Source organism: Triticum urartu, chromosome 4 (genome assembly GCF_003073215.2).
Source record: "Triticum urartu cultivar G1812 chromosome 4, Tu2.1, whole genome shotgun sequence".
Taxonomy (NCBI): Eukaryota; Viridiplantae; Streptophyta; class Magnoliopsida; order Poales; family Poaceae; genus Triticum; species Triticum urartu.
Genome location: NC_053025.1, coordinates 51,795,587 through 51,809,594, shown reverse-complemented (window position 1 = coordinate 51,809,594; position 14,008 = coordinate 51,795,587). Strand labels below are relative to the sequence as shown.

The 14,008-nt window shown below is 44.3% G+C and overlaps 1 protein-coding gene across 1 annotated transcript; it reads right to left on the bottom strand.

Moving 5' to 3' along the window:
* Nucleotides 1-400: 400 nt before the first annotated feature.
* Nucleotides 401-3,958, bottom strand: LOC125550597 (probable E3 ubiquitin-protein ligase ARI3). The gene is made up of 5 exons (XM_048713619.1): nt 3,609-3,958; nt 2,737-2,769; nt 2,341-2,632; nt 1,618-2,098; nt 401-1,365 (listed from the first exon to the last, which is right to left on the bottom strand). The coding sequence occupies exons 1-5, from the start codon at nt 3,783-3,785 to the stop codon at nt 702-704; spliced, it is 1,647 nt and encodes a 548-aa protein (XP_048569576.1). The 5' UTR covers nt 3,786-3,958; the 3' UTR covers nt 401-701.
* Nucleotides 3,959-14,008: the final 10,050 nt, after the last annotated feature.

Below are 14,008 nucleotides of genomic sequence, written 5' to 3'. Positions count from 1 at the left end.
ATTTATCCATGAACAATTCCCAAAGTTCTTCTATATATACTCTGTTCTTTTCTTTTTACTCTGCATATAAGATTTATCTAAAGTCAAACTTTAAAAAGTTTGACCAAATATATTAATAGATATCAACATCTTCAATATTAAAGTTATATAATAGCAAAAATTAGTTTCACCATGCATGTACCAATATTAATTTTGTGTTGTGAATGTTGATGTTTCTTTCTATAAAATTTGTCAAACTTCATAATTTGACTTCAGACAAATCTTATATGCAGACTAAAAATACGAGATTAAGGGGGGATTAGATGATTTGCCACACTTTATCAGGGGTTTGATGATTTGCCCTAGTAAAGTGTGGGTTAAGATCCAATTTCTGAAAGTGGTTAAGGCCATCAGAAATATGTAGTTCCAGAACAACGCTTAGTATAGAGACCACAAATACCTGGATGAACCCGTACATACGTGCTTCACTTGCAAACTAATACGTAATAATCTATATTAGTACTACTTACTTAGGTACTTAGGTTAGGTCCTCCTAGAGCGTGCGAGGCCTCCACTAACCTCAGACCACAGCCTAAATCATTCCTCCTTACTGTACGTCCACATTTGCATTAGATTGATGCATGTCAAGGTGGTCTTCACTCATCAGTTGCCGCCACACCGTCTGTCCGCCCCGAGCAGCATCCGAGTGAAGCCTGTCACAGTCACGCCCGGAACACCTTGGCCCGCACAGGGCCGTCGGGCGTGTACGCGGCGATGTCCATGGGCTCCGTGAGCAGCGGCAGCAGCTCGTCCTGAATGCAGGTGTACATCTCCCCGCAGAGCCTCTCGAGGATCTTGTCGAGGTTGACGACCTCCTGCTTCACCTTCACTATCTCCTGGTCAGGCAGCGCCGGGATATCCGTGACGAGCACCTTCGACAGCTGCTCCACGTGGCGCTCCAGCTGCTCCTGCTGGCTCTCGAACAGATTCTGCACCGGGGCCAGGCTGCCCCGCTCTGACCGGTGCGCCCGCAGTTCGCCGCCGAACATGTGGTAGGCGAACGCATAAGATCGAGACACCACCTGCCGTGACCAGAGCAGGCGCTGGTGTGCATCGGTCAGCCAGTCGCCGTCCCTGATCAGCCTTGGTCGCAGGTGGTTCGACTCCAGCTGTTTCACTTTCTCTTTGATGGCCGGCCCCAGCTTTTCGTGCTGCTCCTTGTATGAGTCCTCATGGATCTTGAACCGGTTGCAGTAATGCGCGTATCGCTCTAGCTGCCGCCTGCCCGTGTCCACCTTGTCCTTGCTCTCCTTGTATCGGTTGCAGCTGTGGCCCTCAATGTTTGTCCATGTGTGCGCGCTACCTGTGGGTCCACCACATAGCCAGCTGCATTCATAAAAGAACAAATAATCAATAACTGATTTAAGTCGGAATAGGATCCATGCAGCAGGTAACATAAGAACATTCCTTAGAGAATGAGTGAATTAGCCATGTAAGCACTGCAATAAGCATGTGCAGAAACAATGGGGTGAAATTTATCCCAAAGGCACACTGATGAGCAGTTCACAGATTGCTGATTGGGCAGTCGAGCTCACATGTTTTCACGAACAGATGACCCCATATGTAAAAAGAGCTTACCACATATACTGGCCACACTTGCACTTGACCAGGTTGCAACCGTCACGCTTCTCAATTGGCTTGAAGCACTTGGGGCAGCTCTTGGTGTTTTTAACGATCCATTTGATGTTCTCTGACTCGCCATGGATCCTGGTGTTCCACTGCTTCCATATGGTACACGGGCACGGTGAGTGTGTCTGCTCCATACAGTTGAAGCAGAAGCTGACACCACAGAGACACTTGACCTCGCAGTAACGATCACCAGTGCCCACACGGATTGCGCGTCCACAGTGTGGGATGCTGGGGCACCACTTCACGAAGTCATTGTCCTCAAGATAAGACTCCAGTAGGAAGCGATCAAAGCGCTTGGCTGCATCGGGGTACTTCTGGCCAAGTAGGCGCTGCACAATGCCCTCATCACAAATAGCCAAGCACTTCACCTCCATGCAACGTATCTGCTTCTTGCCGCCGTCTATGGCTGCATTGAAGTGCTCTGTCCAACCTGGAAAAAAAATTAAGTGCCCGGTAAGCAAATGTTTTTGTTTTTGTTTTTATTTTCAGGTGTTAGGGGTAAGCAAGCGTAGACGTGTTTTGCAAGTGTTTTTAATCCTCTGCTGCTGCTGCTGGTGGTGGTGGTTGCATTGCATAAGATCAGTCATTGTACATATCAGAATAACTGTACACCTTAAAGTAACTATGCAGGGTCATAAAATAACTACTGAGGAGAAGGCATGATGAACTCACAGTCATTGCAGAAGCAATGGCCACAGTCCATAGTTGAGACAGCGGCCGGGGACAAGTCATCATCAAAGCACACGTTGCATTGGACACTTGTCGAGGGTGTTCTTGAGGCACCTATTAGCATGCTACTCTTCTCCTGCAGTACAATGCCTGCTTCTCTGAGCATGCGGTCTCGCCCCTTCCTGTCAAGGCAATCATAGATGCAGTCTATCTTCCATCGGTGGTGAATGAAGAGACTGCGCGCCTGGTGCTGCTTTATATTGAGCAAATTCATCATTGTGGACAAGTCTTCTTGCTGTAGGTATAGTAGATAAAGAAACAGTCAGTGAGCCTCAACTAGCAGTAGACGGACTGAATCTAGCTTTGAAATCATAAGAAATGACCAGCATGGCTCATTACCTGGGCCGCAGAAAGGGTGTCTTCTGTAATAGCCTACAACAACAGTTATAAAATGTTAAAACCTTAATTAAACAACCATAAGAATCTTCTTCAAAAAATATTATACATTCTACTGCAGTTGGTTAATCCGGAGGCATAAATCACAGACAATGCAAAATAGAAGTACAAACGATTGGATAGAATAAGATAATTACTTTGAGCGAATAATCGATATTTTACTGTAAAGATGAGAGGTTCAGAGCTTTGAGCTTTGGTAACAGACAGGAGCTGAACTATCAGCAATCCAGGAGTGGAATCTATGCCTGATGCCTTGATTTTGCAGTTATTGTCTTATAAATGATTTGTATGGTCCTTAAAATTGTAATTAGTAGAACAAATTATGCTTTCAAGGAGGGAAGCTCTGCATGCCCATAGTGTCCTATGCATAAAATGTGATTCGTAATTTTACTATGGTATCAGCAAACCAGGAACTAAAAGATGTCGCAACTAAAACAGAGTTTGAAACGAACAGAGCTACTGGGTGATTTCCAGATCGGTCACGCCACTGGCAATATTGTTTCACCGATCAATCACATTGGGACTCTGTATCAGTCGGCATTAACTGATAGCAAACCCGTCCCGTCCGGAGCCGATCTGGCGAGGAAACTGCTTCGCCAAACTAGTGCGCTGCTGAAAGGGGATAACAGAGGCACCCAGAGCAGAATGCAGAGACGCGCAAGTAGTAGTCTTAAAAAAAAGACGCGAAATTCGGCCTGGTCTGGCGAAGGGTGAGGGGCACGTGGAGGCTCGAATCCCCCCGATCTCGCCCCGATAACCCGCACGCGCACGCAATCCAAGGGCGCGGAATCCGCCGGCCGGCCGCGAGAACTCACCCAGCAATCGACGCGGCGCTCCGAGTGCGGCGGGTCGTCCTCGAGCAGGCCGAGGTCGTCCTCGTCCGCCCCCACCGCCAGGCCGTCCCAGTCGGCCGCCTCCTCCCCGTCCTCCTCATCCTCCTCGCCGTCGCCGTCGTCGTCGTAGTAGTAGTAGCAGTCGTCGTCGCTGGCCATGGCGATGGCGGGGCTTGATCGCTGCCTGCCGGGGTGGGGGGTGGGGGGCGGGGGAGAAGGAAGGGGGGCGAGGGTTTTTCCGGAAAGGCTTCGGGGAGAAGGCTTGGCACTTTGGTCGCGGATTTTGGCTGGTGGCTGGGTAAGCAAGCCGCAGCGGACCGCTGGCAGAGGCCAGAGGGGTTTAAAGGCGGGCGCTTTTCGTCTCCGGAGGGCAAAGGCCGGAAGGTCAGGGGAGGGGAGGGGAGGTTCGACTCGGGCATGTGGGTGTTGACGTGTTGGAACCGGACGGTAACTCATAAGACAATCGCAATCCACCTGAACGACAAATACAACTTTTTATTACTGATGTTAAAAAAAAAGACAAATACTCCTACAACTTTTACTGAAGGGTAATCTGGTTCCTTCGGGAACTGGCTATGCACATGCCCACTTATTTTTTAGCGCATGCAATTATGTCATGTCGCTTTCGCAATTAATTATGCACCTACAATCACGACGCTTATTTTAGAACGGGGTGGGTGCATGGTAGGCCCGGATAACTTATTGCGACGCACATGCAAGCTGTGCCACCTCACCGCGATTGTTAGGTGGGGGAGATAGCATATGTGCTTTTTTTGTGACAAAAGGTAGCATTGGAGTTTGGGGAAGGGAGCAACACCGCGTGTAAGGCTGGAAGCTGTTTGGTTGGATTTTGCAACTAGTACGCGGTGTGTAATTGCTCGTTTAATCTTTGGAATCTATAAGGACGCGTTTGGTAGTCTGCATTAGGCCAAGTCAGGCCCCGCGCGGGATGTTTTTGGGCTGTTTGAATGCCTGTGTTTACTGCTTGGTCCGCATAGCACGGACTTCAAAGCACCCCTCGGCCTGGCCCGCTAGGAACGGCTGAATTGGCCGTTTCCAGCGAACCAGGCTCAAGCGATGCAGGGGAGGGGAACGTCACGCCGCGCCGCGCAGGGGTGGGAGATGGCGGGAGCGATGGCGCATCTACGAAAAAGCGGCGGGACGAATTCGACTCACCGCCCAACGATTCGGTCGCCCTATATATCGAATTCGACTCACCGCCCGACGATTCGGTCGCCCTATATATCGAGGGTCGCCGTCGCGGCAAAACTCCCGCCACCATTTCCCCTCTCTCGAGCTTTCCTTCCGGTGCGGATCCACTTCGACGAAGAGGTAAGCAGCACATCTAGTCCGGCGACCGATTGACTGCGCCGGCGCGTCGACTCCTCCTCTCCGACGTGCCAGGCACCTCCTCCGCGGCCATTCCGATGGCCTCTGTAAGTTCAATCACCACCTCCTCTCTTCTAGTTCTAGCTAGATATGTCCATGTGCTAAGGTTAGGTCGTCTGATATGTTTGACTGTGACGGTGTAGTAGCTAGTTGTGATGGATTTGGAGCATGCTAGGGGTTGTTTCCATGTGGGCAAGTGTTGGTAGTTAGTGGTCATGGATGAATCAGTGGTATACTAGTGTGCAAGTGTTGAACAAGATCATCCATGTGTCCATGATTAATGCTATGTTCTCCATGATTAGTGCTCTGTTGTGTTGTGGTATGCTTGTGCATGTGTTACTGCTAGTTTGATCTGTCCAAGATGTAATGTTAGTTTGATTTGTCCCAGATGCACTGCTAGTTCGATCTATCCATGTTGTACTTCTAGTTCATACTGTCCATGTGTAGTGTCTTGTGGTGTTGATGACACTTACATTTGTAGGACATGGCCACACAAGAGTTTAGTCATGCCTTTGTGTTGTCCGAGAGCCAGTTCCCGCTATCGTAAGAGGACTCCCGGCCTTCTCTGGAACAGATGCCTCTTACGGTTCGAGGTGCCGCCTACGGTTCCTCCATTTGTGCTGGCTCAGCTCAATGTTGTTGCTCATGCTCCTGCTCTAAAGGTAGCAGCAAAGGAGAAGAAGGATGACATGGGAACAGCATGAAATGGCAGCCGTTCCTCTCCACTTTTGTGCTTACCAAGATGTGTGAGATCATAGCTAGTGGGGTGAGGACTGACAAGGGCTTCAAGGAGGTGCACTTGAACCTTGCTGCAAAGCAGGTGTTCGACTTCTATGGACAGGAGGTCACCTCGACCCAGGTGTATGATAATCCCCAAGTGCAAAGAATCATCATAGCAATTTCCAAAGGTGGAAGTGATAAGTATGGAGTGTCGAACCCACAAGGAGCTAAAGGTAGGATCAATATTCTCTCAAGTCCTATCTGCCACTGATACGACTCTACGTACACCGAACGTTTTGCTTCCAACTAGAAACGAGAAATAAAAATATGTTGTGGGTATGAAGAGGATAACTTTGCATGATATTGAGAACTAAAATATAAAAGTAGGTGCTGTTAACATAAAGTTAGAATGTATTACTATATATTATAAATAGCGAGTGTGAAATAATGATGGGTCGGTGTTCGGAATTATCCTAGGCAATTGTTAACAAGATCGGTAATCATTATTGCAATTTCATATGAGGGAGAGGCATAAGCTAACATACTTTCCCTTCTTGGATCATATGCACTTATGATTGGAACTCTAGCAAGCATCCGCAACTACTAAAGATTATTAAGGTAAAACCCAGCCATAGAATTGACACACCAAGTCCCCTTTATTCCCATATGCCATGATTCGCTTACCCGTGTTTGTGTTTCAGCCACTCACGCAACGCAGACAATAAGCAAACCATGAACATATTGCAAACCCTACAGCGGGAATCCCTCATGCTTGCGCGACATGGAGAGCACCATAGGACAGCACCAAAATAAAACACGCAACTCAAAGCAATCTATATCATCAATCAACCCAAAGACAAAATAAATCTACTCAAAACATCATAGGATGGCAACACATCATTGGATCATAATATGTGGCATAAAGCACCATGATCAAGTAGGGGATTACGACGGGGTGCGGGAGAGTGGACCACGTAAAAGAGATGAGGATGGTGATGATGATGGTGATGTTGATGAAGACGATCACCGCGGCGATGGTTCCCCCAGTGGCACTTCGGCGCCATCGAAAGAGAGGGGGAGAGGTTATCCCCCTTGTGCATCCTCCTCCATGGCCTCCCCCCTAGATGGGGAGAGGTTCTCCCTCTGGTCCTTGGCCTCCATGGCGATGATGGCCCCCTCCGAGATCCTCCTCCATGGCCTCCGGTGATGATGGCCCCCTCCGGCAGGGTGTCAAAGAGGGCCTAGATTGGTTTTTCGAGGCTACAGAGGCTTACGGCGGCGGAACTCCCGATCTCTCTTCTATTCTCGGGTTTTTTGGATTTATAGGAGGGGTTGGCGTTGGTTCCACGTCAGGGGGGCCCACGAGGCAATCACAAGGTCGGAGGGCGCGCCCTCCACCCTTGTGGTTAGCCCGGGACTCTTCTTATGTATCTTTTTCTTCTAGTATTTTTTATATTTTCCAGAAAAATTCTTCGTTAATTTTCAGCTTGTTCCGAGAACTTTTATTTCAGCATAAAAACAACACCACAGTAATTTTGCTGAAAACATCCTACATCCGAGTGGATATATATATCCGGATTTCTCCAACACATAGTGCTTGCCAAAGAAAAAAGTATGAAAAGGAAAGGTGATGATCACTATGACTCTTGTATAAGGGTAGAAGATAAAAGTAAAAGATAGGCCCTTCGCAGAGGGAAGCACAGGTTGTCATGCGCTTTTATGGTTGCATGCACAAAATCTTAATGCAAAAGAACGTCACTTTATATTGCCGCTTGTGATAAAGACATTTATTATGCAATACGTCGCTTTTATTTCTTCCATATCACAAGTTCGTATAAAGCTTAGTTTTCTTCACACTAATAAATCATACATATTTAGAGAGAGCAATTTTTATTGCTTGCATCAATGACAACTTACTTGAAGGATCTTACTCAATCCATAGGTAGGTATGGTGGACTCTCATGGCAAAACTGGTTTAAGGGATGTTTGGAAGCACAAGTAGTATCTATACTTGGTGTAAAGAATTTGGCTAGCATGAGGGGGAAAGGCAAGCTCAACATGTTGAAGGATCCATGACAATATAACTTCTATCCGGATATAGGAAAACATAACCCATTATGTTGTCTTCCTTGTCCAACATCAACTTTTTAGCATGTCGTATTTTAATGAGTGGTCACAACTACAAAAGATGTCCAAGATAGTATATTTATATGTGAAATCTCTCTTCCTCCAATATTCTTTCATGAATTGTTGAAGTGACCAATGTTGAGTTTGCTAACTTTCAATAAATTTTACCACCTATACTTCTTATAAGTGAAGTCATTACTGTTGGAAATATGCCCTAGAGGCAATAATAAAAGTATTATTATTATATTTCTTTGTTCATGATAATTGTCTTTATTCATGCTATAACTGTATTATCCGGAAATCGTAATACACGTGTGAATACATAGACCATAATATGTCCCTAGTAAGCCTCTAGTTGACTAGCTCGTTGATCAACAGATAGTCATGGTTTCCTGGCTATGGACATTGGATGTCATTGATAACGGGATCACATCATTAGGAGAATGATGTGATGGACAAGACCTAATCCTAAGCATAGCACAAGATCGTGTAGTTCGTTTGCTAGAGCTTTTCCAATGTCAAGTATCTTTTCCTTTGACCATGAGATCGTGTAACTCCCGGATACCGTAAGAGTGCTTTGGGTGTATCAAACGTCACAACGTAACTGGGTGACTATAAAGGTGCACTACAGGTATTTCCGAAAGTGTCTGTTGGGTTGACACGGATCGAGACTGGGATTTGTCACTCCATATAACGGAGAGGTATCACTGGGCCCACTCGATAATGCATCATCAATATGAGCTCAAGGTGACCAAGTGGTTGATCACGGGATCATGCATTACGGTACGAGTAAAGTGACTTGCTGGTAACGAGACTGAACAAGGTATTGGGATACCGACGATCGAGTCTCGGGCAAGTAACATACCGATTGACAAAGGGAATTGTATACGGGGTTGTTTAATCCTCGACATCGTGGTTCATCCGATGAGATCATCGTGGAGCATGTGGGAGCCAACATGGGTATCCAGATCCCGCTGTTGGTTATTGACCGGAGAGTCGTCCCGGTCATGTCTGCATGTCTCCCGAACCCGTAGGGTCTACACACTTAAGGTTCGGTGACGCTAGGGTTGTGAAGATATGTGTATGCAGTAACCCGAATGTTGTTCGGAGTCCCGGATGAGATCCCGGACGTCACGAGGAGTTCCGGAATGGTCCGGAGGTAAAGAATTATATATAGGAAGTGCTGTTTTGGCCATCGGGACAAGTTTCGGGGTTATCGGTATTGTATCGGGACCACCGGAGGGGTCCCGGGGGCCCACCGGGTGGGGCCACCTGTCCCGAGGGGCCACATGGGCTGTAGGGGGTGCGCCTTGGCCTAGATGGGCCAAGGGAACCAGCCCCAAAAGCCCATGCGCCTAGGGTTCCACTTAAGGGAAGAGTCCCAATGGTGGAAGGCACCTCTAGGTGCCTTGGGGGGGAGGGAAACCTCCCCTTGGCTGCTGCACCTAGGAGATTGGATCTCCTAGGCTGGCGCACCACCCCCCTTGGCCCTCCTATATATAGTTGAGGAGAGGGAGGACTTCATACCTCAGCCTTTGGTGCTTCCCTCTCCCCTGTTACATCTCTCCCTCATAGTACACGGCGAAGCCCTGCTACTGTGACGCCCTGCATCCACCACCACGCCGTCATGCTGCTGGATCTTCATCAACCTCTCCTTCCCCCTTGCTGGATCAAGAAAGGAGGAGACGTCATCCACTCCGTACGTGTGTTGAACGCGGAGGTACCGTCCGTTCGGTGCTAGGATCTCCGGTGATTTGAATCACGTCGTGTTCGACTACATCAACCCCGTTCTTCGAACGCTTCCGCTCGCGATCTACAAAGGTATGTAGATGCATCTAATCACTCGTTGCTAGATGAACTCCTAGATGGATCTTGGTGAAACGAGTAGGAAATTTTTTTGTTTTCTGCAACGTTCCCCAACAATTACTGCCCATGGGATAAGCATATGAAGCATATATAATTTCATATTTATGTTATTCAATTCATTCAACCATTTACTCATAAGATATAAGTGAAGCACACGAGTAAATGACAAATTACTCCAAAAGATATAAGTGAAGGACAATGAGTAGTCAAATAATTAACTAGTCATGGGAGGACTCTCTCTTATTCAAGATATCAGATCCAATGATTTTATTCAAACAACATGTCGATACGTCTCCAACGTATCTATAATTTTTTATTGTTCCATGCTATTATATTATCTGTTTTCGATGTTAATGGAGTTATTTATACACTTTTATATTATTTTTGGGACTAACCTACTAACCCAAGGCCCAGTGCAAATTGCTATTTTTTTTGCCTATTTCAGTGTTTCGCAGAAAAGGAATATCAAACGGAATGAAACCTTCGGGAGAGTTATTTTTGGAAGAAACGTGATCTAGGGGACTTGGAGTGGACGTCAAGAAAGAAACGAGGGAGCCACGAGGCAGGGAGGCGCGCCTGCCCCCCTGGGCGCGCCCCCACCCTCATGGGCCCCTCGTAGCTCCACCGACCTACTTCTTCCTCCTATATATATATATACTCCTTCCTCCTATATATATATAGTGTTACTATTCATCATCCAGGGTGCAGAATAAGTTATTCTTCACTTGAGTTAATCTTACGATCATTTCATAATTAAATTACGTTTAGAATTCAAATAGTTACATTCCTATAGATTCACTACGTAAAATTTGACATAAGAAAATAAAAATATAGATCATAAGACAAGAAAATTTGTAGTTTATGTGTATTTTAAACTATGTTTTTACGTTTCTAATTTTACATAACATAAAATATTTTTTACGGCGATTATATATTTTCTTACGGTCTCTTTTTACATCGGAAATAAGACAAAACTTATGGAACGTAAAATTACAGTGCATTGATGGTAAAATAGAGGGGGTGAAGAATAACTATTCCTCACCCAAGGTGACGAATAGCGCGACCATATATATATATATACCCCGAAAACATCCAGGAGCACCATGAAACCCTATTTCCACCGCCACAACCTTCTGTACCCAAGAGATCCCATCTTGGGGCCTTTTCCAGAGCTCCGTCGGAGGGGGAATCAATCACGAAGGGCTTCTACATCAACACCATAGCCTCTCCCATGATGTGTGAATAGTTTACCTCAGACCTTCGGGTCGATAGTTATTATCTAGATGGCTTCTTCTCTCTCTTTGGATCTCAATACAAAGTTCTCCTCGATCCTCTTGGAGATCTATCCGATGTAACTCTTTTTGCGGTGTGTTTGTCGAGATCCGAAGAATTGTGGGTTCATGATCAAGATTATCTATGAACAATATTTGGTTCTTCTCTAAATTCTTATATGTATGATTTAATTATATTTGCAAGTCTCTTCGAATTATCAGTTTGGTTTGGCCTACTAGATTGATCTTTCTTGCAATGGAGAAGTGCTTAGCTTTGGGTTCAATCTTGCGGTGTCCTTCCCAGTGACAGCAGGGGCAACAAGGCACGTATTGTATTGTTGCCACCAAGGATAAAAAGATGGGGTTTATATTATATTGCTTGAGTTTATCCTTCTGCATCATGTCATCTTGCTTAATGCGTTACTCTGTTCTTATGAACTTAATACTTTAGATGCATGCTGGATAGCGGTCGATGTGTGGAGTAATAGTAGTATGCATAATCGTTTCAGTCTACTTGTTGTGGACGTGATGCCTATATACATGATCATGCCTAGATATTCTCATAATTTTTCACTTTTCTATCAATTGCTCGAAAGTAATTTTTTCACCCACCGTAATACTTATGCTATCTTTTATCATATAAATTTCCAATCTATTTTATTTCTCAATCTTTACTTTCAATCTATATCATTAAAATACCAAAAATATTTATCTTATTATTATTATCTCTATCAGATCTCACTCTCGTAAGTGACCGTGAAGGGATTGACAACCCCTTTATCGCGTTGGTTGCAAGGTTCTTATTTGTTTGTGTAGGTACGAGGGACTTGCGTGTATCTCCTACTGGATTGATTCCTTGGTTCTCAAAAACTGAGGGAAATACTTATGCTACTTTACTGCATCACCCTTTCCTCTTCAAGGGAAAACCAACGTAGTGCTCAAGAGGTAGCAAGAAGGATTTCTGGCACCGTTGCCGGGGAGATCTACGCACAAGTCAAGACATACCAAGTACCCATCACAAACTCTTATCCCTCGCATTACATTATTTGCCATTTGCCTCTCGTTTTCCTCTCCCCCACTTCACCCTTGCCATTTTATTCGCCCTCTTTTTCCGTTCCCCTTCTCTTTTCTAGTTCGTCTTTTTTCGCTCACCTCTTGTGTGCTTGTGTGTTGGATTGTTTGTCGCGATGGCCTTACCAAAAAGTTTTGATCCTCACCTTAGAAGGTTGGAGGAAATTGAAAACAACATTAGAAGTTTTATGTCCTTGCAGTTTGAGCATAATAATTTCTTCAGAAACGAGCTTAAAGAACAAAAAAGTTTTATGGGGTACATGAATAAAGAGCTCGATGATATGTCTAAAGAATTTTATGGTCTAAAATCTCAGTTAGCTCATCTTGAAAACTTAATAGCCCAAATTTCGGCAGGCCACCTTAGTTAATAAGATGGCCGCCAAACCAGAAGAACTTGATGATAATAAGGATGAAGATCTAAAAGTGATTGATGTGTCCCCTCTTAAATCTTTGTTTTGCAATATGAATCTTGATAATGATGGGACTGGAGATGAGTCAACTTTAGTTAAAAGGCGTCCCAATGATTCACTTAATGCTAAAATTGGTAAAAGTGGGATTGGAGAGGTCAAAACTTTACATAGCAATGAACCCACTATTTTGGATTTCAAGGAATTTAATTATGATAATTGTTCTTTAATAGATTGTATTTCCTTGTTGCAATCCGTGCTAAATTCTCCGCATGCTTATAATCAAAATAAAGCTTTTACTAAACATATCATTGATGCTTTAATGCAATTTATGAAGAAAAGCTTGAATTGGAAGTTTCTATCCCTAGAAAACTTCATGATGAGTGGGAACCCACTATTAAAATTAAAATTAAAGATCATGAATGCTATGATTTACGTGATTTGGGTGCTAGCGTTTCCACGATTCCACAAAACTTTGTGTGATGTGTTAGGTTTCCGTGAATTTGATGATTGTTCTTTAAATTTGCACCTCGCGGATTCCACTATTAAGAAACCTATGGGAAGAACTAATGATGTTCTTATTGTTGCAAATAGGAATTATGTGCCCATAGATTTCATTGTTCTTGATATAGATTGCAATCCTACATGTCCCATTATTCTTGGTAGGCCTTTCCTTAGAATGATTGGTGCAATTATTGATATAAAAGAAGGGAATATTAGATTCCAATTTCCATTAAGGAAAGCCATGGAACACTTTTCTAGAAATAAAATTAAATTACCTTATGAATCTATTATGAGAGACACTTATGGATTGCATACCAAAGATGATAATACATAGATCTATTCTTGCTTTTATGCCTAGCTAGGGGCGTTAAACGATAGCGCTTGTTGGGAGGCAACCCAATTTTATTTTTGTTCCTTGTTTTTTGGTTCTGTTTAGTAATAAATAATTCATCTAGCCTATGTTTAGATGTGGTTTTATGCTTTTAATTAGTGTTTGTGCCAAGTAGAACCTTTGGGAGGACTTGGGGAAAGTCTTTGCGATCTTGCTGTAAAAAACAGAAGCTTTAGCGCTCACGAGATTTGCTGCCATTTTTTTACTGGAGAGTGCGATTAAGTTGATTCTTTTTGCAGATGATTAATAGATAAATTCCTCATGTCCAGCAATTTATTTTAGAATTTTTGGGGTTACATAAGTATTCGACCTACACATTACTACAGACTGTTCTGTTTTTGACATTTTCTGTTTTTCGCGTGTTGTTTGCTTATTTTAATGAATCTATGGTTAGTATCGGATGTTATGAACCATAGAGAAGTTGGAATAAAGTAGGTTTAACACCAATATAAATAAAAAATGAGTTCATTATAGTACCTTAAGTGGTGGTTTGTTTTCTTGTACTAACGAAGCTCATGAGATTTTCTGTTTAAGTTTTGTGTTGTGAAGTTTTCAAGTTTCGGGTAAAGATTTGATGGATTATGGAATAAGGAGTGGCAAGAGCCTAAGCTTGGGGATGCCCCGGAAGGCATCCCC

What these genes read in the sequence shown, in the direction of transcription:
- LOC125550597 (XM_048713619.1), bottom strand. Translation starts at nt 3,785, where the DNA reads ATGGCCAGCGACGACGACTGCTACTACTACTACGACGACGACGGCGAC. An exon ending in CCATTGCTTCTGCAATGACT is followed by an intron (nt 2,099 to 2,340) that starts GTGAGTTCATCA and finishes TTTTTTTTCCAG; the next exon opens with GTTGGACAGAGCACTTCAAT. An exon ending in AAGTGTGGCCAGTATATGTG is followed by an intron (nt 1,366 to 1,617) that starts GTAAGCTCTTTT and finishes TTATGAATGCAG; the next exon opens with CTGGCTATGTGGTGGACCCA.